Source organism: Seriola dumerili, unplaced genomic scaffold (assembly GCF_002260705.1).
Source record: "Seriola dumerili isolate Sdu_G_001 unplaced genomic scaffold, Sdu_1.0 BDQW01000056.1, whole genome shotgun sequence".
NCBI lineage: Eukaryota > Metazoa > Chordata > Actinopteri > Carangiformes > Carangidae > Seriola > Seriola dumerili.
In genome coordinates, this window is record NW_019174311.1 from 5,651,753 (window position 1) to 5,674,186 (window position 22,434).

At 42.2% G+C, this 22,434-nt stretch overlaps 3 protein-coding genes and 1 pseudogene across 4 annotated transcripts in view; 3 read left to right on the forward strand and 1 right to left on the reverse strand.

Annotated features, from left to right (window-relative positions):
- Positions 1 to 376, forward strand: part of LOC111219214 (glucose-6-phosphate 1-dehydrogenase-like) — a 13,301-nt gene extending 12,925 nt beyond the window's left edge. The window contains exon 11 of the mRNA XM_022741827.1: positions 330 to 376. Coding sequence (XP_022597548.1) covers positions 330 to 376 — 47 coding nt within the window. The remainder of the gene's footprint in view (positions 1 to 329) is intronic.
- Positions 377 to 859: 483 nt separating this feature from the next.
- LOC111219215 (polypeptide N-acetylgalactosaminyltransferase 6-like) lies at positions 860 to 6,005 on the forward strand. Its single transcript, XM_022741828.1, has 9 exons — positions 860 to 1,364; positions 1,963 to 2,135; positions 3,867 to 4,016; positions 4,582 to 4,816; positions 4,903 to 5,020; positions 5,128 to 5,328; positions 5,449 to 5,580; positions 5,704 to 5,760; positions 5,991 to 6,005. The coding sequence occupies exons 1-9, from the start codon at positions 883 to 885 to the stop codon at positions 6,003 to 6,005; spliced, it is 1,563 nt and encodes a 520-aa protein (XP_022597549.1). The 5' UTR covers positions 860 to 882.
- A 4,066-nt stretch (positions 6,006 to 10,071) lies between these two features.
- LOC111219248 lies at positions 10,072 to 14,250 on the forward strand (annotated as a pseudogene).
- A 1,002-nt stretch (positions 14,251 to 15,252) lies between these two features.
- Positions 15,253 to 22,434, reverse strand: LOC111219249 (ceramide kinase-like). Of its 2 annotated transcripts, XM_022741868.1 has the most exons (14): positions 22,351 to 22,424; positions 22,103 to 22,226; positions 20,625 to 20,720; positions 20,276 to 20,413; positions 19,995 to 20,123; positions 19,731 to 19,794; positions 19,483 to 19,628; positions 19,316 to 19,390; positions 19,033 to 19,185; positions 18,664 to 18,769; positions 17,858 to 17,961; positions 16,190 to 16,386; positions 15,795 to 16,111; positions 15,253 to 15,674 (listed from the first exon to the last, which is right to left on the reverse strand). In XM_022741868.1, the coding sequence occupies exons 2-14, from the start codon at positions 22,224 to 22,226 to the stop codon at positions 15,560 to 15,562; spliced, it is 1,764 nt and encodes a 587-aa protein (XP_022597589.1). In that variant the 5' UTR covers positions 22,351 to 22,424; the 3' UTR covers positions 15,253 to 15,559. The 2 variants fall into 2 exon arrangements, with proteins under 2 accessions (XP_022597589.1, XP_022597590.1); XM_022741869.1 differs by having other exon boundaries at positions 19,483 to 19,595; positions 22,103 to 22,434.

The following is a 22,434-nucleotide window of genomic DNA, read 5'->3' on the forward strand; positions in this document are numbered from 1 at the left end:
CCCCACCCCCCCTCCGTACGAACTGTGATGACAACAAACTGGACTAACTGGTTGCCCACCAGAGACAACTGTAGAGTGTGCTCTGGTGGTTTCCCTTTTCTGGAACACCAAAACAGTGTCCTGTTGAATCACTCATGAGGGAGGCTGGCCTGAGAATGGTGTAAATTAATTATGACCAAGTAAGAGTGTGTCTAACTGAACAGTGATCACCTAAGATCACGCAGATGTCCCACATTGCAATGATATTTTGTTTCAGGTAGCAGGAAACAGCTTGTTATTGTGCCAAGGCAGGGTGAACCTATAATGGCCTGTCATGCTATATGTAGCAGGCTCCTACCACTTCCTGTCGTGGATGACGGCTGATCATTACTGGTGAGGTGTCTTTGGAGCAGGTGTCCAAGCAGGGCGTTTTGTGTCACTTATTAACTGGCATGGGAGTTGCAGGTTGAGCCAGCAGTGTGTTACGGCCCATCTGTAGCCACGTGTGTCCTGGAGGACTGTGGCCAGAAAAGGTGAATTCAGGTGTATACTTAGAGGTGTGGTGTGTTTGTTCACACTCTCCTCTCTGTTCTCTCCACCTGTCCTGTGGGACTGTTTCCTAAAGAGACAGGGAGGGGAGGAGCCAGGTTGGCTAGATTACCTGCTGCTATGACAGTTGCACAGGCGCACAAACCGGTCTGAGATATTTTTTTCTTGCTTGTTGTCTTTTTTACCTCAGGAGTAACTCACTGAATGTATAGCGAGTAAAGGTTGGGGTTTTGATTTTTACAGTGATTGGTTGAAACCCTCAGTTAACGTTCACAAACATTTAAGAGCCAGTTTCTGGGGAATTCTTTTTATTTCTGTCTTCAACAGCCTTGGGAGCAACACCCTTTCTGAAACATGCGGCTGTTTCTACGCCGGCGTATGTCTCCTCTTAAACTGGCGCTCCTTGGAGGGACGCTGTTCATGGTGGTCCTAGTGGTTCTCCAGAGGGATGTTGGCTCTTCACCTGCTGGGGATCCCTGGTTTCAGGAGCTGGTGGACAAGAAGGACAAGGTGATAGTCATGGTCCGAAAGGCTGTCAACAACATTGGCTTCCAAATCGGAGCTCCGCAGCCACCACCAGTACAGGAGCAGCCCACCCAGGACGTCAACTGCCCAACTGGCTTCTATACACAGGCTGAACTCAAGCCTCACCTGGAGAGACCAACGCAGAACCCCAGAAGCCCCGGGGCTGATGGGATGGCATTTAAAAAAAACCATATGACCCCTGAGGAGGAGAAGGAGAAGGAGGAGGGCATGACACGTCACTGTTTCAACCAGTTTGCCAGTGACCGTATCTCACTCAGCCGTAGTCTTGGGGATGACACAAGGCCTCCAGAGTAAGAGCATGTTCTCTTATGTTCAGAATTATCTGAGATAGTTTGGACTAATCACTGTTTTACCAACGCGTTTGCTGACGTGCACAGCACAGCAGATAATTTCCTGCATTTCAGGGTCATGCTCAGGGTGGTAAATTATTTACATGTATTTTCATATTGGGCTCACCATTATACTGGAATATCACATATTCTAATCTGAATGTAGCCACAAACACTGAGTGTAGTATAGCATCATGCACCTGACAGGATCCTGGATAATTGAGGCTGCGACATTATCTGTGCTCTTGTGAACACTTTCACTCACTGTAAATGTTTGTTGTTAACTTGTCACGGGCTTGATACGCCTTGAACTATTTATTTTTCTATTTCAAGTGGTTTTTAAATGAGCTGACTGTTTGCACATTGAGCTATTTAAAGTGTTAGTGAGCAGACCTTGAATATCTGCAAACAATGGTCTATTATACGAGGCTTTGCAAGACCTTCTGTGACTTACTTTTCATCAGATATGCCACTCACTTGTGCACACTCTGTACTCTCATGCTGTTTCTTCTTCTCTCCCTATCTCTCTTTGTACTTCCATGTGGCTCAACTTGCTTAGGTGTGTGGAGAGGAAATTTCGTCGCTGTCCACCTCTGCCCACCACCAGTGTTATTATAGTCTTCCACAATGAGGCTTGGTCCACCCTCCTCAGGACGGTCTATAGTGTTCTCCACTCATCTCCTGCTGTCCTGCTCAAAGAGATCATCTTGGTAGATGACGCCAGCACTGCAGGTATGCACTAAAACATACTCGAAGATTCACTGACAGCAGACCATAAAAGAGCTTGTTTAGGAGCTGGGTGACAGTGAGAGGGGACTGGACTTCAGTTTTAACGCTATATTCTTTCTTATTTCTGCTCTTATGTAGGCACATAAATGAGATAAAATTTTGTAGGCTGAGTGGTTCTGCTAACAGGAGAGCTGTTGAGTGCGGTGAAGTTAAAGTTTCAGTAAAGTTTCACAGACAAGCAGAGTAGGTAGAAAACTACCAGTGCTACATTCCAGGAAATTAAAACCTGCAGAGAATAGCAGAAAGGAACAGACAATTCATTCATAATACTCCATTTGACATAAACTTGTAACTTTATCTTGCCATTAATATTGAAAATGTATTTAATGCCGATTAGAAAACTCATTCTTCCTATAGTACTGACACCTGCACTCACTGTAAAAGGGGTGTGTTTCATAGTAAAGTTAGACGGTGAGGAGACATTTTTAAACAATATGAAAGAAAATCTCCAGTGTGATAAAATGTGATACAGGCAGAGGACAGCTGCAGAGCACAGACTGAGAAAAAATAAGTTATAAGTAATATATTAATTAAAATGACCTTCAGAGTTTTTAGGGCAGCATTCCAGTCACAGTTAGGCGTGAGCTTTGATAAGATAGCATAGAAAGCTGTTAGCTTGGGATTTTTGGTAGCTTGCACACACAGTTGCAGTAAGGTGGAGTTTAAATAGCAGAGGAAACTTCTGTTAGACAACAGTGTCATACACAAGAATGACACTCTGTATTTTACAGTCCAATGTGTTAAGTGTTCCGACTTTACATCTTTGCCAGAAGAAAACAGTTCACTCTGGGAAATCTTGTGTATATAGTCTATAAATGATTGTTACAAAACAGTGAATTGCTAAAATATTTTACCCATAGATGGATAAGAGATGCCTTCTTTTCAGCCTTTAGAGCCCACTGTTATTTAAAATGCAAGCCAGGGTTACTGGAGGGTTTCAAGCCATACTAGCTAATATTTTAGGTGTCACATCATGTCATTCCTGGTACCAAAAGTGGAAAAAAAAAGTTCAATCGCAGTTGATGTACTTACATTGATTAATAGAAAAACATGTCATCACATGTCTTAATTTATCAGTTTTCCATTTACAAGCTGACACTAGCCTGGTGAGCCCTGCAGAGAAAGGCAGGTATAAAAATGACTTTGACTGATAAGAATAAGTGATTCACACTGCTACACGTATCAACAGCCTGTCATGGCCTGTTGGCTGAATTTGTCAGTTATATCCTTTCCTAAGCCAACGTGCTGTTACCTTCAGCTGTATTTAGACATTTCCTACTGTACCCAAACTTCCCCTTTCTGTTGCTATAACGTTATGACACATGGTTGGTTGGCTCACTCAGACTGAAACCTTATGAGGCACGTGGCGTGCATTGTGGTTGTAATTACTCTTCGAAGGGAAGTGTGACCCAGTATTACCAGCAATGTTTCCACTTCATTGCCTTTTGTTCTGGTAATGCCTCTCAGATATATATATGTCCGTCGAATCTGTGACCAAAGCGCGCCTCACTGTTCGGTGAGGTAGAAAGTGTGTTCTTTTCCATCCGTAACCAGAGTCTACCCTGAGTACAGCAACACTGGAACTCAACTAAGATAACATTTTCAGCTGGAAAGCTTTTGTTTTAAACGAAGACAAGTTGAGACAGACATGATAATTTAGTTGCATCTCCACAGAGCACCTGAAGATCCAACTGGAGGACTATGTGCGTCAGCTGAAGATCGTCCGAGTAGTGAGGCAGCTGGAAAGGAAGGGCCTCATCACAGCCAGGCTGCTGGGTGCCAGCCTGGCTCAGGGAGAAATTCTCACCTTTCTCGACGCACACTGTGAGAAAACACACACACACACACACACACAAACAAACAAACAAACAAACAAAGAACACCCAAGCAGCTGTGTGTTAGAGTTAGAGGTGAATATGTTGTCTCCCATCTCATCCAAAAATGTAATCTAATACACTATTAAGATCCATTCATGTTTTGGGACAATTTAAAACTCTCTTCACTTTCACACAGTACTTAATAAACCTATCAGTAACATTTACTGAAGATGAATAAACCATAAAATCTAAATATGTTTTACAGCCACAACATGTTAGAGAAGGTTAATTGTAGCATGCCTGAAACATCTGTGTTAGGCCAGAAAATGTGCCTGTGTTTAGGGAAAGCCTGATTTGAGGCACATAATCGATTTTATTTGTGGAAGCAAAATTCTGTTTGATATTTATATTAATTTACTTTTATATGCCCAGTTTTTCTTTACCTGCAGGTTTAAATACTCAATTCTTCAATCTTTACACCTGATTCTGATTGTTGGCAGTAACTTAATTTTTATGTGACGGAGGTTAAGAAGGAAATATGAAGTGATCTCTCTCCTTCTTCCCCTTTACAGGTGAGTGTTTCCATGGTTGGCTAGAGCCCCTGTTGGCACGCATTGTTGAAGAACCCACTGCTGTGGTTAGTCCAGAGATCAGCACCATTGACCTCAACACTTTTCAGTTCAACAAGCCTGTGTCCACCAACCGCGCTTTCAACAGAGGCAACTTTGACTGGAGCTTGACTTTCGGTTGGGAGGCGATCCCCGAGGATGCAAAGAAGCTGCGCAAGGATGAAACCTACCCTGTAAAGTAAGAAGTGCTGCGTTGGTTTCACTTAGAGCGCCCTGAATCATTTAAGTGCCTAAAGCTTTTGTACCTGCCTGTGAAAATTTCAGAACACCCACTTTTGCCGGAGGCCTGTTCTCAATCTCAAAGAAGTACTTTGAACACATCGGAACGTATGATGACAAGATGGAGATCTGGGGCGGTGAAAATGTGGAAATGTCATTCAGGGTCAGTCATTATCTATACTCCCACAGTTCCACATATTACTGAACTACTATCCCGCTTATCATCAAGTTAGAGTCTGAATTGCTGCCTGTGTCAAATGTGATTGACAGGTGTGGCAGTGTGGAGGGCAGCTAGAAATCATCCCTTGTTCTGTGGTGGGCCATGTCTTCCGCACCAAGAGTCCCCATACCTTCCCCAAAGGCACAGAGGTCATCACTCGCAACCAGGTGCGCCTGGCTGAGGTCTGGATGGATGACTACAAGAAGATCTACTATCGCCGCAACAAGAATGCTGCAGTTATGGCCAGTGAGGTCAGTGTGAACTTCTGACAGTTCAAATGTTAAATTCACATGGATACAATGTCATTTATCACCTTTCTTCTCCCACATTTTTGACTAGAATTTATTCTCCAACTTCCTTCACTGTTACAGCATAAGTATGGGGACATCTCTGATCGTTTGAAACTAAGAGATAGGCTGCAGTGCAAGAACTTCACCTGGTACCTAAACACAGTTTACCCAGAGGCCTTTGTTCCAGACTTAATGCCAGATAAATTTGGAGCTGTAAGTCATGTCTCCCTTTATCTGCATGTAGATGTCAATGACATAACACACCTCACTTGTTGATTAACTGCAGCTTACTATTATTGTGTGTGTGTGTGTTCGCGATTTTTTTTTTTTTACCAGATAGAAACTCAGGATCTCAACTGTCTGGATGTTGGTAGTAGAGCAACCTATGGAAAGGTAAACCTGTTTTATTTTTTTTTTTGCTCATGTACGCAGTGTCACAAACATGGGAAGGGCAACCAAGGTACAGTGGACTATACACTTGTGAAATTAGAGCTCTCTGGTGAAGTTTGCGTCTCTGATTGGATGAAAATGGTCTCCTCCAGTACTTTGGAATACACAACTCATTAGGGCTGCGTATAAACAATTGGAGCCAGCTGTGTCTTAATTCATTATGTCTTCACCAGCAACGAGTCCGGTGAGAATTAGATCGAGCATACTGCTGACTCTGAGAGGGCGAGTACACGGGCTACCAGTCTGGCACCCTCAATTAAAGATCATAATTCGCCAAAGAGACCCAGCCCATCTGCTGAGTTGTCCTCGTCCCTCCGCTCCTCTCTCTAGCCGCAATACGACTTTTTTTCCACCCAACTCCCAGAAGAAACTTTCTTTTATATCTTACTCTTCGGCTATTCTCCTTTTCCTTGTTCCCTGCTCTTCTGTCTTGTGCGCTCCCATGTGGCTCCATCTCTCTTGTTCTAAGTCTTCTTCTTTTTTGCTTAGAGGCATCAGGTCAATCCCAAAGCCTGTAGTCAAATCTATATCCCTCTAATTCAGTTAATCTAATTTTCTCTGATATGGTCACACTGCTGATCTCCACTAACTGGGTCCCTACAACTCTCTCTCCCGCCCACTCTGATTTCCTGCCATAATGCCCCGGAGGCCTGCAACTTTCCCACTTCTTCCTCTACAACACTTCTAAAAAGTAACTGTTAATCGGCAACGAATTTTGATCTGGCAAGAAGTTAATTATAAGCTATCAAAAGTACCAACTAATTGGTGGCTCAGTTGAAGGCGGGAATTTAATTCAAGGTAAATCACACTCTACCTTACATTATACTGTAGATGCCTCCCAGTAGTTTGATTTGTTTTAAATCACCGGTGGCAGTGGAAATGTGTCAGAGCCCATGTTATGTTTGTGTGCCTGCATGACTCTCCTCTCAGTTTACTGGCAATAAAAGCCTGGATGAAATCTCATCCCTTACAGGCATGCTTGCACCTGTTTGCTGATTATTATGTGTATTAAATTAACATTTTTTTGCAAGTCAACTCTCTTGTCGAGGGAAGTTGCTCACAGAGCTGCATCGCGTATATTCATATTAGATTCATCTTGCCATAATCTGACTCGAGTATAATTGCACTAGTCAGTATACCTCAGATGCTTCATTCCTGGATATTTATTAGCCTAAGCAACATCACACCCTTTATTAGACTCCACAGATCACCTATGTCAGCAGTCATAAGCTTGTCAGATTACAGCTTTTTGTGCTTGCAAAAGCTCTAACTCACATTTATATTTGACGCCATATAAGCTTGAATATTCTCAAAAAATATCAGCTACGAAAGATTCAAGGTCATAATTTTAGACCTTATTCAGAGTTTATAAATTGAAATCATTACTCAATTCATCTCATTTTCCAATTTAAAATTGTCTATTATTTTCCTTAAAAGCCTTGAACTTTAAATGTCTGCCTTTTTCTTGTATTATTGAAGAAAATGTCTATTCCCACAGCCTTTTCTATGGTTATGGGTTGTGTGCTTTCCTCCAGGGTGATTTTTTTTCTTAACGGTTTTCACTTAAATATTGTTATCACAAGAATACCGGCGTAAGCGAGTTGAGTTTTAACTTACGCATTTCTAAAATATTCTGTACAATAAACTTTTTATATCAGATGGTCGGTAGGTCTTTTTTCAGTGATTAAATGATGTTAGAGTACTACTTTTGTATTAAAACTATCAGAGATTGAGTTGTAGACATTAATGCCAGAACACAGAAGGAGACCCATATGATCTGGTTATCTATCAGGAATTGAAGTTAAAACGGTAGACCTCCTGTTGTCTGTTTTAGGCCTCCAGGTCACTGGGCTTTCTAACCCAGAATCAATTTACTTCTCTATTACATATGGTGCACACGCTGTACACACTTAGAATAAATTTGAAACGTTGTTATTTGCACCCATCTAGGTCCCCACTCAATTTTTTTTCCAAACGCTGGAATGTCAGGATATAGTACACTTTTAGTATGTATTGAATGACATTTTCCCATTTTCACATTGCTTTGTTCAACTGTCCTTTGACTCGCATTTCAGGTTATTTCTAGCAGCATAATCGTTTGACTTTACCTATACATATTTTCCTCCATCGCTACCTCAGTATTGTCACATACCATGTCCTCTCATGTGTAGAAGCTGCAGCCACCAATATGTTCTCCTTCCTCTCTCTCTCCTACTTCTCATTCTGCTCTCTTGACACTATACACCTTTCTCTCTCTCCTTTACCTCCATACATACACATGCTTGGGTCGTCTTTAGAGTCTCATCTAAAGCTTTGTGACCTCGGGATTCAAATTACTTCCAGTGAAACCACCACAATCTCCTGTTTTGTTATCTTTTTTTTCATTCTTAATCTTCTCTCCAACCGGTCCTACTTAACTCAAGATTAAGTTAGGACTTTTCTTCCACTTCTGAATTGTCAGCTGGAGATAGGGTATGTAGGTTAACATTATGGGTCCAACATTCGCGTCTTAATCACATTCCCAGATAGCTCAGTGGTTTTTTTTTTTTTTGCATCTTGTGGCCGTTTTAACACTGCTCTAGCAAGCTATCACAACATTTAACACCACTTGTTTTCATCCCTCTCTTCCACTCTCACCACACAGAGGGGTCTTTACTGAGGTGAGAATGCTAGTAATGTATTTTCCAGTCGTCAAAACTATTTCTTTAACCACTTGTATGCTGAATAAAGTGGGGTACAGTATGTGTATAATATATTTGCTTCTGCAATGGGGATTCTCTTTGGTCTCTGGATGGATACTTTTGCAGGGAAATCTGTCTGAAGAGAATCCCAGCAGTGGGGAAATGTTTACAGCTGAAAGAAGGGCCAAATTAAGATGAACCACTGGTAACTCTGTGACATCTACAGCACTGGACCTTCAGCTGACCTCCGTTAATGCCCATCCGGTAACTCCTTGGGGACACCTTGTAGCCACTCTACATGGATCCCGTTGGAACTCATGCTGTGGAGCTTGGGCATTTGGACATCTGGAGTGGCGAGATAAAGATGGAGGACAAGAATATTCTACCACGTAAGACATTCAATTCAGCTGAGATGCTTACGGGTTGGACCTTGTTTTAAATTTATTTATGATGGAACAGCTCAGGAAAGACATTTGAAAGGTGGTTGGGTGATTACTCAGACAGACTCTGACATGAAGGAGTTGCAGCTTGTTCATCGACTGACTGTGGCTGTGAACTGCCAAATGATCTTCAGTGATTTACACTCCACTTGGAATCACTAAATAGAGACACAATGGTAAAATGTGACAGTGTGCACAAGTCTTGCTAAAGTGTAAGAAAATTCTGTCCTTTTTAAATAAAAGTCCTAGCTTTTTTTGTGTCACATGAATGATTTTTAATTGTAGAAAAAGTTTTTTTTTTTAGTAACATCCAAGAGAGAGCGATAAACTGGTGAAATTTATCGTGAGTTATGACCAGCAAAACTTTGAATCTCTCCTGGTATATTTAACTACTGTACATGTATAAGTACTAATGTTATATCAGAACTAGAATTTTCTTCCTATGTTTTTAGTCGAGTGATTTTCAGTAAATGAATTTAAGTCTTTCCTGAAAGAAATGATTCACTAGACTCCTGCCTGTGGTTTACTGATCGTTACACATATTAAATCATTGAGATTTAGAGCCAGAAGTGGCATGAAGTTGCCCTGCGTGGAAACATTAATTAATCATTTTACACACTGTGAAAAATTGGTTATTGCCAGAGGTTATGTACTGATAAGAATTGTGTCTTGCAACAAAGCCGTATGACTCTCTGCGGTTACAGTTTTAATGTGTTTGCGGCAACATTATCCAAGTGTGGTTTAGGAGTAAGGACACATTCCTAGCATCGTTCTTTCAGCTTGTCTCATAGACTGAACATTGTGGATTTAAAGATGAATAAGCAGGATTTTTTCTTCCAGGTTTTGCAAACCTGAGTTCTGAATGGAATTTGTGCAGGATGTAACTAACCAACCTGCTGGACAATAGTGCTGGAGAGAAGAGGGTATTTAATATCACAAAGCTCGAGGCAAGCGGTGACATGATGGCAATTTTTCTTTCTTTGCTACAATACGGTGGCTACAATTAACTCATGGAGTGTTTCTGCAAAGCATGGATGACAACTGAAATTTCACCATACCTGGTGTGGGTCATGCAGCCACAGGGGAATGAAGAGTGGGCTCTACAGTAGGGAAGTGAGCAGATGGGGCAGAAGATGAGCACTGAGCCTTTTGCTCGCTCTGAGTGTTTGGACAAGCTCAGGAAGGGAGCTCACAACGGGAGAGGAGCAGTCCACTTTGTTTCCAACACACCGTATTTATTATCCTGGGAGCCTCTGTGAGTAAAATATTTACCAAAAAAACCAAAAACATTATACTTAATGCCTCAACCATTAAACTTACATACATGACAATGATATGACCATCCACTGCTCTTCTATTCTAAACATAAACTTTGAAGGTCAGTTTAAACGAGGTTTGATTAAAAAGACGTTGTCGGAAATTTTTCAGTCCTGTTTCAGCATGTTACAAAAGGGCCGAGGGTTACAAAGGTCTCTACAGTTCTACTTCTGAATCGGCTGGGGTACCCAGTTCTATCACTATGTTTCTATTCCGCCATTCAATTTTCAATAACTGAAAAACAACTTAGAGGAATGTTTGAAGTGGCAGGCCAACAGAGGTGACACAAAGCCTCACAGGAGAACAGTTCACTGGGAGTATGTGTTTGCTAATAGGTGTGTAAGCCAGCGAATGAGCATATGTTGCTGAAATGTGCTGCATCTACTTTTTCCTTTTGTGAAGCATTGAAGAAGGGGTTGATTTTGGAGCAAAGCATTTTTGTTAAACTGTTCTTGCTTTGTTTTCTCTATTTTTTTCGCCGTTCCCAGTAATCTCTTAAATGTTACTTGATGGTCATCTCTAGACTCATCGGCTCTGCAAAGAGGGTGTGTTCAAAGTTCCTTCACAGTCTCTCTGGTTGGCGTTTTCTCTCATTACTCAACAGATCTACTCGCTCCACATCACTGTGTCCACTTATTTTTTAAAGTTTGCCTACACTTTGGACTCTTGATTGATTCTTCACAACCACTGTGATTATCAGTAGAGGGTTCATGATCAGATCTCCTTTTCGTTTGCGTTTTTTGCACAGGGAGATCTCGCTAAAAAGAAAATCTACCCAACTTTGTGGTGAGTAGAGAATTGCTTCTCATACACAGGTCGAAGGCGAGAGTTGCTTTGAAGTTGTTTGACTACCCTGTGTTATGAGGAGTTTGACCCTTGGCTGGTGTTCTGTATCACTGCTTTTGACTCTGGTCCTGCTTTAGGTGGTTATTCAGAGATGGCCTCCTCCCAGATGACACCTACTTTGTGGGTTTTGCCCGGTCTAACTTAACCGTGGAGGACATCAAGACAGCATGTCTGCCTCACATGAAGGTAGTACGTCCCTGTATGCTATCTGAGACGAGATTATTAATTGTTTGGGGAGTGTTTCCGTGAATCATCGCACAACATTTCTTCAGGTCACTGATGAAGAGAGTGAGTGTCTCTCAGCCTTCTTCAGTAAGAACTCCTACCTGAGCGGCAGGTATGACGACGGCGGCTCCTTCGACCAACTCAACACCCATCTGTCATCTCTGCCTGGGGGGGGTGATGCCAACCGACTCTTCTACCTGGCTCTGCCACCTACCGTCTACCACCATGTCAGCACAAACATCAGGGCCCACGGCATGAGCCACAAGTAAGTATCCTCCGGTCCGTAAAAACAACGGTTGACATGTTGTTTGATTGCGTGGTGCTGATCAGCTGTTTGTAAAACAGAGGTTGGAACAGGGTTATTGTTGAGAAGCCGTTTGGTCGTGACCTCCAGAGCTCACAGGAGCTGTCAGCCCACCTGTCCTCCCTGTTCACAGAGGACCAGATCTACCGCATTGATCACTACCTGGGCAAAGAGATGGTCCAGAACCTCATGGTGCTCAGGTAACACGCTCCATACACACATTTCCAAGCACTTTACCACCGGTATAAACCTAAACATTGTCATATATGAGGTTTTATGCTCTCACCTCCAGGTTTGGAAATCGCATCTTTGGACCAATATGGAACAGGAACAGCGTGTCCTGTGTGGTTCTGACCTTTAAGGAACCTTTTGGCACTCAGGGCCGCGGAGGATACTTTGATGACTTTGGTATCATTCGGTGAGAGACGTTACATAAAGTTCAAGGTGAAAACACTGGATACAGTGTCATTGTCACACCAGAGCCTGATTCCAGCCCTGTCTCTCTAATAGAGATGTCATGCAGAACCATCTCCTCCAGATGCTCTGTTTGGTTGCAATGGAGAAACCTCCTTCCACCAGCCCCGATGACGTGAGGGATGAAAAGGTAATACAGATGGTTGGATACCAGGATTTTTTTGTCTTCAATAGCAAGATCATCCACATCATTACAACCTTTTTGTCCTGTGTTTTTTGATAATGCTGCAGGTGAAGGTATTGAAGTGTATAGCTCCCGTTGCAGTGCCAGATGTGGTGCTCGGCCAGTATGTGGGGGACCCTGAAGGGGAGGGCCACTCCAAGCTGGGTTACCTTGATGACCCCACCGTACCAAAAGGCTCCTGCACACCAACTTTTGCCACTGCAGTGCTCTACGTTCAGAATGAAAGATGGGATGGTGAGGCTAAATGTTTTTTTTTTTTTTTTAAATCCCTCCTCCTTGTTTATGCTCTGTTTTATGGCAGCTCGTCATGTTTTTCCACCCTTCATGTCTGTCCTTGCACCATCTGCCCGTCCATCAGGGGTTCCTTTCATTCTGCGCTGTGGTAAAGCTCTGAACGAGCGGAAGGCGGAGGTGCGTCTGCAGTTCACCGACGTGCCAGGAGACATCTTTGGTGAGCGCTGTCAGAGGAACGAGCTGGTGGTGCGGGTGCAGCCGGACGAAGCCATTTACCTGAAGATGATGACCAAGAAGCCAGGGGTTTACTTCAGCCCACAGGAGACTGAGCTGGACCTCACTTACAGGAGCAGATACAAGGTGCTACAGGCTCACTTGACTCATAGTCTCCATTGTGGCCCATCATTCAGGCCTTGAAATATATATATATGTATATATTTTTTGTACTGTCAACTATTTGTGTTGAGATAGTATCAATTGATCCTTGAAGTAAGTTACAGTTTATCATGTCAGCATAATTCCTATCATGTCCAAATAAAGGCCTGCCAAGCTGGCAACAATACAATTATATGACAGGTTAATGCAATGATAATAATAATAATAATAATAATAATAATAATAATGATGATGATGATGATGATGATAAATTTTATTCATATATCACCTTTCAAAAGCAATGTTACAAAGTGCTTTACAATAAAAACAGAAATGCAAATAAAAAAAAATCCAAACTAAAGTATAAAATAAAAACAAGTCAATAAAATGGCCATGCAATAAATGTGAGTCTTAAGAAATGATTTGACAGAAGATACAGAGCAATGTTCCCATTGATGCTGCGGTGCATCATTCAACAGAGGTTTATATAGACAGGAACATCTTCCAGTATCTACCAGCAGAAAGATTACCTCAGGGAAGCTTACTGGGTTAAAACACTGTAGATGATTGAACCTGAAATAAGCATGTCTGTAGTTTTTTTAACAGCTGCCACCTTCCTCTAGAATGTGAAGCTCCCAGATGCTTATGAGAGACTGATACTAGACGTCTTCTGTGGAAATCAGATGCACTTTGTCCGCAGGTTGGTAAAACCTTTTTTTTTTCTTAGATCATGGTCTTCGTATTTTGTTTGAATGTGTGTTTTATTCATTGGTTTATTGATTTTGACCTGAACTCTCCCTCTTCCTGTCGCAGTGATGAGTTGCGGGAGGCCTGGAGGATCTTCACCCACCTCCTTCACCAGATAGAAGGAGAGAAGACAAACCCCATACCTTACACATATGGAAGGTAACATCAGTTGTATTAGACGCAAATAAACACATGATGCACATTATCCTTTAAAGTGATTAAGTTTCTCTTCCAACGGTCTTCCATTTGTTGTGTCCACAGTCGCGGTCCAAGCGAGGCAGACGATCTGATGAAGAGGGTGGGATTTCGCTATGAGGGAACATACAAGTGGGTGCAGCCCCACACAGCATGATGCCCTCTGTCACACACATGCACACACACTCTCACATACTCACGAACACATTAACACCAACGTCACAAAGTTTACAGACAATAAAGTTTACTGCAGTCATCTCTGTGCCTTTGTTTGATTTTGATTTCTCTGTCCGTCTTTTTTGATCCCTAATCATACAAGAAATGGACGTGGAAATAAACATAAGTGTAACAGCATGATTTGAGTTTTCACTTGTAAATCTAAATAAATCATCATTCACTCCTCTGCCTGCACTTTTATCTTTTTTTTTTTTTTTTTTTTTAAACACCTAAACACCTTTAAACACCTAATACTTTGTCCTTGGAACATATGAGACTTGTAGAGCAGGAGAATCAGTTATGTAAGTAGAGACTTTACTTACATAACTGGTTCTTGTTAGATCCAGTGAGTGAAGGATCAATATTTAAACTCACTTGAATGTTAAGAGTATCAGCTTGTTATGTGCAATCAGCAGGTCAGTGTTTATAGTCATCACTAAACCATGACACTGAGCGTGATGCGCATAAAGCAGCCACACCAAGTAGTGTTTATACCAGGAAGGCTTGTTGGTCTGGTTTAAACAGGTGGATCTCTTAATCACAGTCAGTCATGAGGGAGGCACGTTTAAATGTCCCGTCTCAGTTGAGAATGACTTCCAGGTAAGTGTTTTGTGCTAAAATCAAATAAAAAAAAAAACTGTGGATAACTGTTAATAACATTTTGTAAAGACTCATCTCTCACAATGTCTGTCAACGTCACAACTTCAATTTGCTTTTTAACTAAATTGCCTTCAACTTCCTGCAGCAGACTGTTTCTTACCACCTATGTCTGTCTCTGCCAGGTGCGCGGCCTAGCTGGGAAAACACACACACACACACACACACACATGCACGCACACAAACGCTCACTCTGATCAATCATAAACTACTCCATCCTGCCAGGACCTGGAGGGCCGTGGGAAGTGCCGTAAAGACGAACATTTGTTTAAACAACTTCTCTGAAACTATTGCATTTGTTCCTCTGTGTGCTCTGTCATTCACTGTAGGCAGTAATCAAATAATGGACTTTCAGTTTAGTTTGGATGGAACTAAAAATAAAAAAAAAAACTGTTACTACTGCACACTTGTTTATGTCCAAAACAAAGGAAGCTGTTTGTGCTGATAAATCTAATGCTGGCAACAATAAAGCATAAAAAGAGTCAGATCAGTCTTTTTATTGTATAAAGACACTTTTTGTGTGTCATTTACCATGATTTTATTCTCTAGAACCTCAAGTGAAAATGAATAAAATGTACATAAAAAAAGCTGCATACACACAATGTATACTGTGTTGGACTGAATAAGTAAAAAAAACCTGCACTTCAGGTAAGTGTTTATAGTGTTTGAAGGAGTAGTATTGAACGCACACACACTGATTTAAGAATAAATAATCTTTCTTCATCATTGCAATGAGAAAAACCTATGAAAGTACCTTAAATATTAGGAACTCTTTGGCCATGACAGGCCGCATGTCTGTAAATTCCAAACCCAAAGCCTTGCCTCCCTCTTTCTCTCTTAGGTGAGACTATTTGTGTAGGATGCATCTCCTTTCACACTTGTCACGTTCCTCACTGCAGTGTTGCGCGGCTGTGCCATCCTCGATGCCCCTGGCATACAGACGCACCAGCTGGCCATGAATCCTGAGAGGGGGAAGTCCACGCGGTTAAAAACTGTGCCACGATTCATTCAATTTAATCAAACACATGATCACAGTGGGAGGATGATACGGTCTGAGATTGCACCAAATAAAACTCGCGTACCTGCAGAGGATCTCGGTGAAAGGCAGAATCTCTCCGTCACAGTTCCACACTGACACAGAGGGAGATTTACTGCAGCACAGGCCGCACAGAAAGGGATTCGCCGTTTTCTGCTCGTTTGTCATTTGTCGCCCCGTGTCTCTCTCCGCCAGGTGCTGCTGAGAGCCGCTCCTGCTTACAGTCTCCACGTACCCTCTCTCCTCTTCCTCTATCCCACCGCTCTGCCCCACAATCTCTTCATACGCTTCCTCCTCTTTTCCAGAGGGGACGGAGAAACGAACAGCCTTCACTCTGTGGACCTCCACAAACGGCAGGTCAAACTAAGGAAAGGAGATTTGGGTGAAGCAGTTTGTAAACTTCCTGGTCCTGGCTTTGTTTTACTGTGAAAGTGCCCGTACCTGGTCCTGTGTGCTCGTGTGCCTATAGAGGAACTTGAGGAAGCCCAGCGGGTGAGTGTCCCATACCAGGATGAGGTCTCCTGTTCCGTCCGCCAGGTGAGCAGAAGGAGAGAGGCCCAGAGGGCTCCTGGGACATGAGCTGGACATACAAGTGAGAGACACACACCTGAACCTGCCCTCCACACTCACCCACTCGCCTGGGGAGATAAGAGAAGAAGAGAGACGATGATCCCTGCACCTACTGGACATCCCTGATCATTCTTAAAGGACCATTCTGCTGTTTGTGCACATGAACCTTTTGGAATTAACCAGCTTTTCTGCATTTATTGGTCATAACATTAGTTCTGATGCTCATCTAGACCACAAGTGTAGACAAACACTATGTGCTTAAGCTAATAACACACAAGCAATTACAATCGTTGGCATTTTTATTGAACATGCCCATGAAACATTTACAGTGCAGGTGGAAAACCTGAAAACTTGGATTTATGCTGCTGATCAGCTGATCAGACCTGCACAAAGCTCAAGAGGAGTTCTGGACCATTCTTACAGAACTGCTCCAGCTCAGTGTGAACGACTCTCTTCAGCTGTGATTATTTTAAGCCTTTGGCTGTTACTCTGAGGTTCTTCTTTACCTCATTGATCATCCTGTGCTGTGCTTTTGGTCATCTTAGTCATCTTAGCTGGATGTTCACCAGGGAGAGTTGCCACAGACCTACAGTTTATCATCTCCATTTAGAGATGGTTTGTCTAACTAAGGACTGATGAATATCTGAACTCTCTGAGATGACTGTAACCCTTTCACATTTGTGCAAATGTTTGAATGATGTATTCAATATGGACAAGAACCATAAAATGATTTCTGTTATTAGTTAAAATAACCTGTGTTCTGACCATATTCTAAGAAAATAACAAAACAATGTTTTTTAAGATAAATTTATACACAAAAGCAGGTTATTCCAAAGGGTTCACTTACTTTTTTCTTACGGCTTTACTGCTCACTATTTTTCAAAACAGGCTTTACTGGTTTAGATTCTTTCTGATTGTGTTCTTTATCTTTCAGGCAACCATTGGTTTATGTTAGCATTGCTGTGATTGTTTGTCAGTGTTGCAGTGTTGTGTGGTCATGCAATCCAGACAGTTCACATCTCTCTATGCTTTCAACTGCATTACCCCAAAAAAATAATGGAATAACTTTTTTTTAATGAGATGATAATAATTGTGATTTGTTGCATATTTCAATAAAGTTTCAAATCTCTGCAAGTTGTTTACACGCTGAAAACATACAGTATACTTTGTGTGTGGGCAGTACTGTAAAGGAGTTGGATGGGGACTGTCCAAAGTGGTCATGAGAAGGTTAATAGGAGATGGGAGTAGAAAAATCATATTTCTGTTCCATTTTTTTTTTCACATTTTCTAATCCTTACATGTTTTTTTGTTACGTCCTGGATAAATAATAAAATTAATAAATAAACACATAAAATAATCTTAGAAGGAAGAATGACACTGTTGCAAGTGTGCGACCTGATAAGCAGTTGCAATTAGACATAGCTTCGTTTTAAGGGGTCACAAGCCAAAGAATTTTAATAATACTACTTGATTTGTGCTAACTGAGCTAAAACATACGAAACACAAATGCAAGACTTTCATACGTGTCTGTGTTATTACCTTCTGAGTCACTACTGAACTGGCTGAGGTTGGAGCTGTACAGGGATCCTGAATCTGCGGCGTGGGGGAAAAGTCTTTCTGTGCTTCTGGAGCACACACTGCACCTACACACACGCACACACGCACACACGCACACACACACACACACACAACACAAAGGGTTTCACTCTGCTTGAAGTCTGTGAAATAACTAGCTCCTCGCCCTTGAGACTCAGTCATAAGAGCATCATAAACTATTTGCTGACAGTTGCCTCCGAGAAAGACCGAGGCACTGTACACTCTAACAAGAGACCATGGCTCACCTTTCATCTAGATCAAGTTCCTCTTGCCATGGTTTCTACCCTTCTTAAGGTAAACCCAACACCTGAGTCCCTGCTACAGGTGGTAGCAGTTACCGGTCTCAAACTGTGAATTTGCGCTTGAATAATAAGGATACTATTCCCAGGCACACTTTCTCCCTTCCTCATTAATCATCATTTCTTGGAGCTCATATGTTACTATGGGCTACTACTGTTATTATAAAGGATGAGTCACTTGGGCAATTATAAGAGTCCCAATTGCCATAAACAAAACTGAGACTCATGGGGAGACATTACATAAAAACATGATTGTGTCACATCATGACAAAATAAAGAAGTAGAATCTGCACAGCAGATAAACACTCCCACAAACCCAGAGAGTCGCTGTTTGAAGGTTTTATGGTGATAAAACATCACCCACATCAGAAAATATGTATGGAAGTGTTATCGTGAGTGTCTCTGTTGTGTATACAGCCTTTTTATGTAATTTCTTGTGAATGGTTTTACCCTGAGAGGCAGCGTGTTTTATCTCTGGGGCTGGAGAGCAGCGGGTCTGCGGGCAGATACTGAACTATGCCTGCATAGCTTCTGTTGCTCAGGTACACCATCGTGCCTAGGCAAAGGAGAGCACTCGGGTTAGCTGAAAATGCACAAAGCTTGGTGTATATACAACATTTTAAAAAAGAAAAAAAACTCAGGGGAATGTGATTTGTGACAAAACAACAAAGGCATGCATCAGATGAAGCTGTCTCATCTTTATCGTAGCGACGCCAGTGATAGTTTCAGGATGACTTTCTATGTCAAGAGCTAAAAATAAATACAGACTATCTAACAGCATCTAATGTAATATTTTCTGAATGAATCATCAGTCCATACCTGAATAGTCATATCTGAGAGGTCCCATCCAGCGGTGCTTTTCACTCTCTGCCAGCACGTCCCCATAGAAGCCATAGCCCACCAGAGACACAGAGTAGCGCACCAGAGTAGAGGCATGATGAACTGAACACACATCCAAAGGCTGAGAGTCTCCTGCAAGGCATTGTGGGAAATGAGTAGCTCAAAGCTGACAAAATTGTTTAGCTATGTTCATATGTTGATTTCTAAAATGAACAAATGATGATTAAAAGAATGTTCTATTTTAATGGAAATACTTCCTCACCAATGACAATGTGCAGAGCTGAAGTGACAGGGTCGATCACTCCCACTGTGGCATAGCACACACAGTCTGTAGAACCTGCAGTAGATATAACACAACAGGATGTGTGCATCACAGCTCCAAAATCTACCTCCAGCCACTTTATGAATTCTTAATAACGGTGTCATTACCTGCAGGAATGATGCCAATATGAAGCGGACAAGGCTGTAATGTGACAGCGGGATCGTTCTCACAAAGGCCTGCCTCTTGTTGAGTCCGCCCGATCAAACCGTGAAGCATTTCACTGAACATGCCATCCCCACCCACACACACCACACTATTATAAACAAACACATAAGAGTTTCTGTTGTGAAAGCACCTCCCAGCGGGGTTAGCTCTTATAATGCTGTCGTGCCACGGTGTTTACACTAGCTCTTACCCGTCAAAGCCCGTCAGGTCTTTCTTCAGGAGGTGGTCTCTGGCCTGGTTTGCCCGCTCAGTCACTAAACAATACATGATTACATTCACACTGCAAATCCATTTCAATCATTTTAAATTAAGTAGGTCGGTGAAATGCCACCTGTCAGACATAAATACGCCTTCAACCGGAGGAGCATCAAGCACCTGCACCATCAGTCTTTGCATCAGTAACTAATTCAACTTTTCTTTAAAAGAAATGTTGCACAGTTTTGTAGATTTTTACCTATTACATGAGAGCTGATACCAGCCAGCTCAAACAGAGGGGCAACCAGAGAATGGTAGATCTTTCTTCCCTTCTTCTTTCCTCCAAAGGGGTTGATGAACACCAACAGTCTGTGTGGGCGCAATGGACCTGAAATATACATTTAAAACATTACGTGCTCTGACGTGCAGCACAAGGACGATCTGAAAACAATGAATCATTAACAGTCGTATCGTGTCATATGCAGAGGACATTTAAGATGTAATGTCAGATTAGTGTCTTGTCTCATTTTCCACCCTTACTGTGCGTTTTTAGAGCAGTCCTTAGATGTTTCGTCCACTGGTCTCTGAGGACCCGACTGGGGCAGCTGAACTGGGTCCGGCCCAGTCTCCATAGCAACCCAGAAGAGCCCCCGCTGCTGCTGCGCTTCACATAGAAAACTAAGGGTGGATGGTACAGTAGATAGAGAAAAGAAACCATGCTGTAAAACCACACATTTGACTAATATGCACTTTTATGTAAATTATTAACGTTTTCATCTCAGCATGAACAGCGAACGATGTGCGGTGCTTCAGGCTGTGCTGTTATTTACTTTAGCATTGACTGTGGCCTTGGGTTTGTGATACCTGAGAGTCTTCCACGAGAACCCACCTGTGAAGTCTTTGTCTTTATCCTCAACCGATTTCTGGGGCAGGATCTCCACCCGGCCCTCCTCCACTCCAACCACCTCCGCCACAGGTACTGAGACTTTAATCACACCGACAAACACACAGTGAAAACCTCAGTGGACATGCTTCTATGCATACAGATAATAGAATATTTTAACCGCTGGGAGGTCTTCCTTACAGCAGATATTTTTCACTTATGATAGCATTTAAAGAAAGTGCAGGTGTAACTAAAGACATTAGTAATGGCTGTACCCTTATTAGCGGTTCTAATTTGACATGCCACAGTTAGAAATTTCAATAATGAAGTTGTGGCCAAATTCACTTTAGCTGCTTCAGTCTCAGGGTCCGGGTCCTGTCACACTATCATGGCTCACTGGGACGTTTGAACAGAACAAGAGCTTGTTGGTGTAATTAGTAACATCGGTGGTTTTCCTTGTATGACTGGTGTGAAAAAGGCCCTTTGTGTGTGTTGGCTCCTCGGCGCACCTAAAGGGAGTGGGACCATCCCCATTATTATTAGTTACACATGTCTAACTTAAGCCTTAGGAAAGCTCTGGTAATGAAAATAAAGTAATGGAGCCAAGATTTTTTTTTACAGTTACTGGACTGTGTAAGAGTGATTTGGATGATACATAATATGATTGTGTAAAGTGTGTAAAACATCTTTGTGACTTCTTTGGGTCGGTGTTTTAGTGTTATTGATTTTCAACATAGTCAAAGACCTGTTCTGTATATTGTGTTAAAATCTCAGCAGTATGTTGTTTTGACAGGGTGAAGCACATAATGGACCACACATAATGTTTCTCTGTGCAGAAGGGACAGATTCCAGGGAACACTTCCGTTTTTACATCAACACTTCTGTCCCCTCTGTGTGTACATGTGTGTTGCTGACACAGAAGCAGAAAATGCACATTGGAGACAATTGGTTTCAGAAAAATAAATAAGTTTGAAAGTGATGTGAAAACCCCTATATTAAAGGCCTGAGCCTTGTGTGTGTGTGTGTGTGTGCGTGTGTTCTCTCCAGCCTTTGTTTTCAGTAAACTGTCTCAGCAGCTTGCCTTTCATGATGGTGCTGTTCAACTTGTTCTTCACGTTTTCTGCACGCAGCTATGAGCTTAATTAAAGCGCTCCCTCCCTGTAACAGTCAGAAATAATAGGAGCGTGATAAAGACTGTTTTGTTTCGGATGTTTCTAGGCTCCTTCCATCTAATGAAAACGGTCTTGTCTGTCATCAGTTCCGTGCAGATAGGAAATAAGTTGTGGCGTTTAACAAAGTGTTGCGCACCAACAACACGTTTAATGGGCGCATTTGTTATTGCCATACACGCACGTAACTTCACTAAGCGCAGGAAAACAATGGGAAGTAATAACACTGCGGATGTTTTTGTGTTGCTCTTATTTACGCTGTGTCAACAGGTGTTAGAGATGGACTGATGTTATGTAGAGAACGGAGCCACCTACTTGTTTTCTTATCGCGATTCTTCTTATCTACCTCGGTCCAGTTGAAATGCCAGCCTGTCAGGACTGCCCGGTATCTCTTACTCCCGACCCACAGACTCGACTCCAGCCTCAGGTCTGTCTCCATCTGGGAGAGAAAGCTGCTCTCAGTCGCAACGTCGCTCTTTCCCGCTTCTCAGAAAACTTTTAAAGTCACATTTTTCTTTTTTTTACACCGTAACTTTTACATCCCTGAGGGTTGCCAATCTGACCTCGCCATTTAACAGCTCGGCGGTGTCTTTATCTGACACGGGAAAGTCTGCATCTTCCTCTCAGTGAAGCTGAAGAGCTTTTTA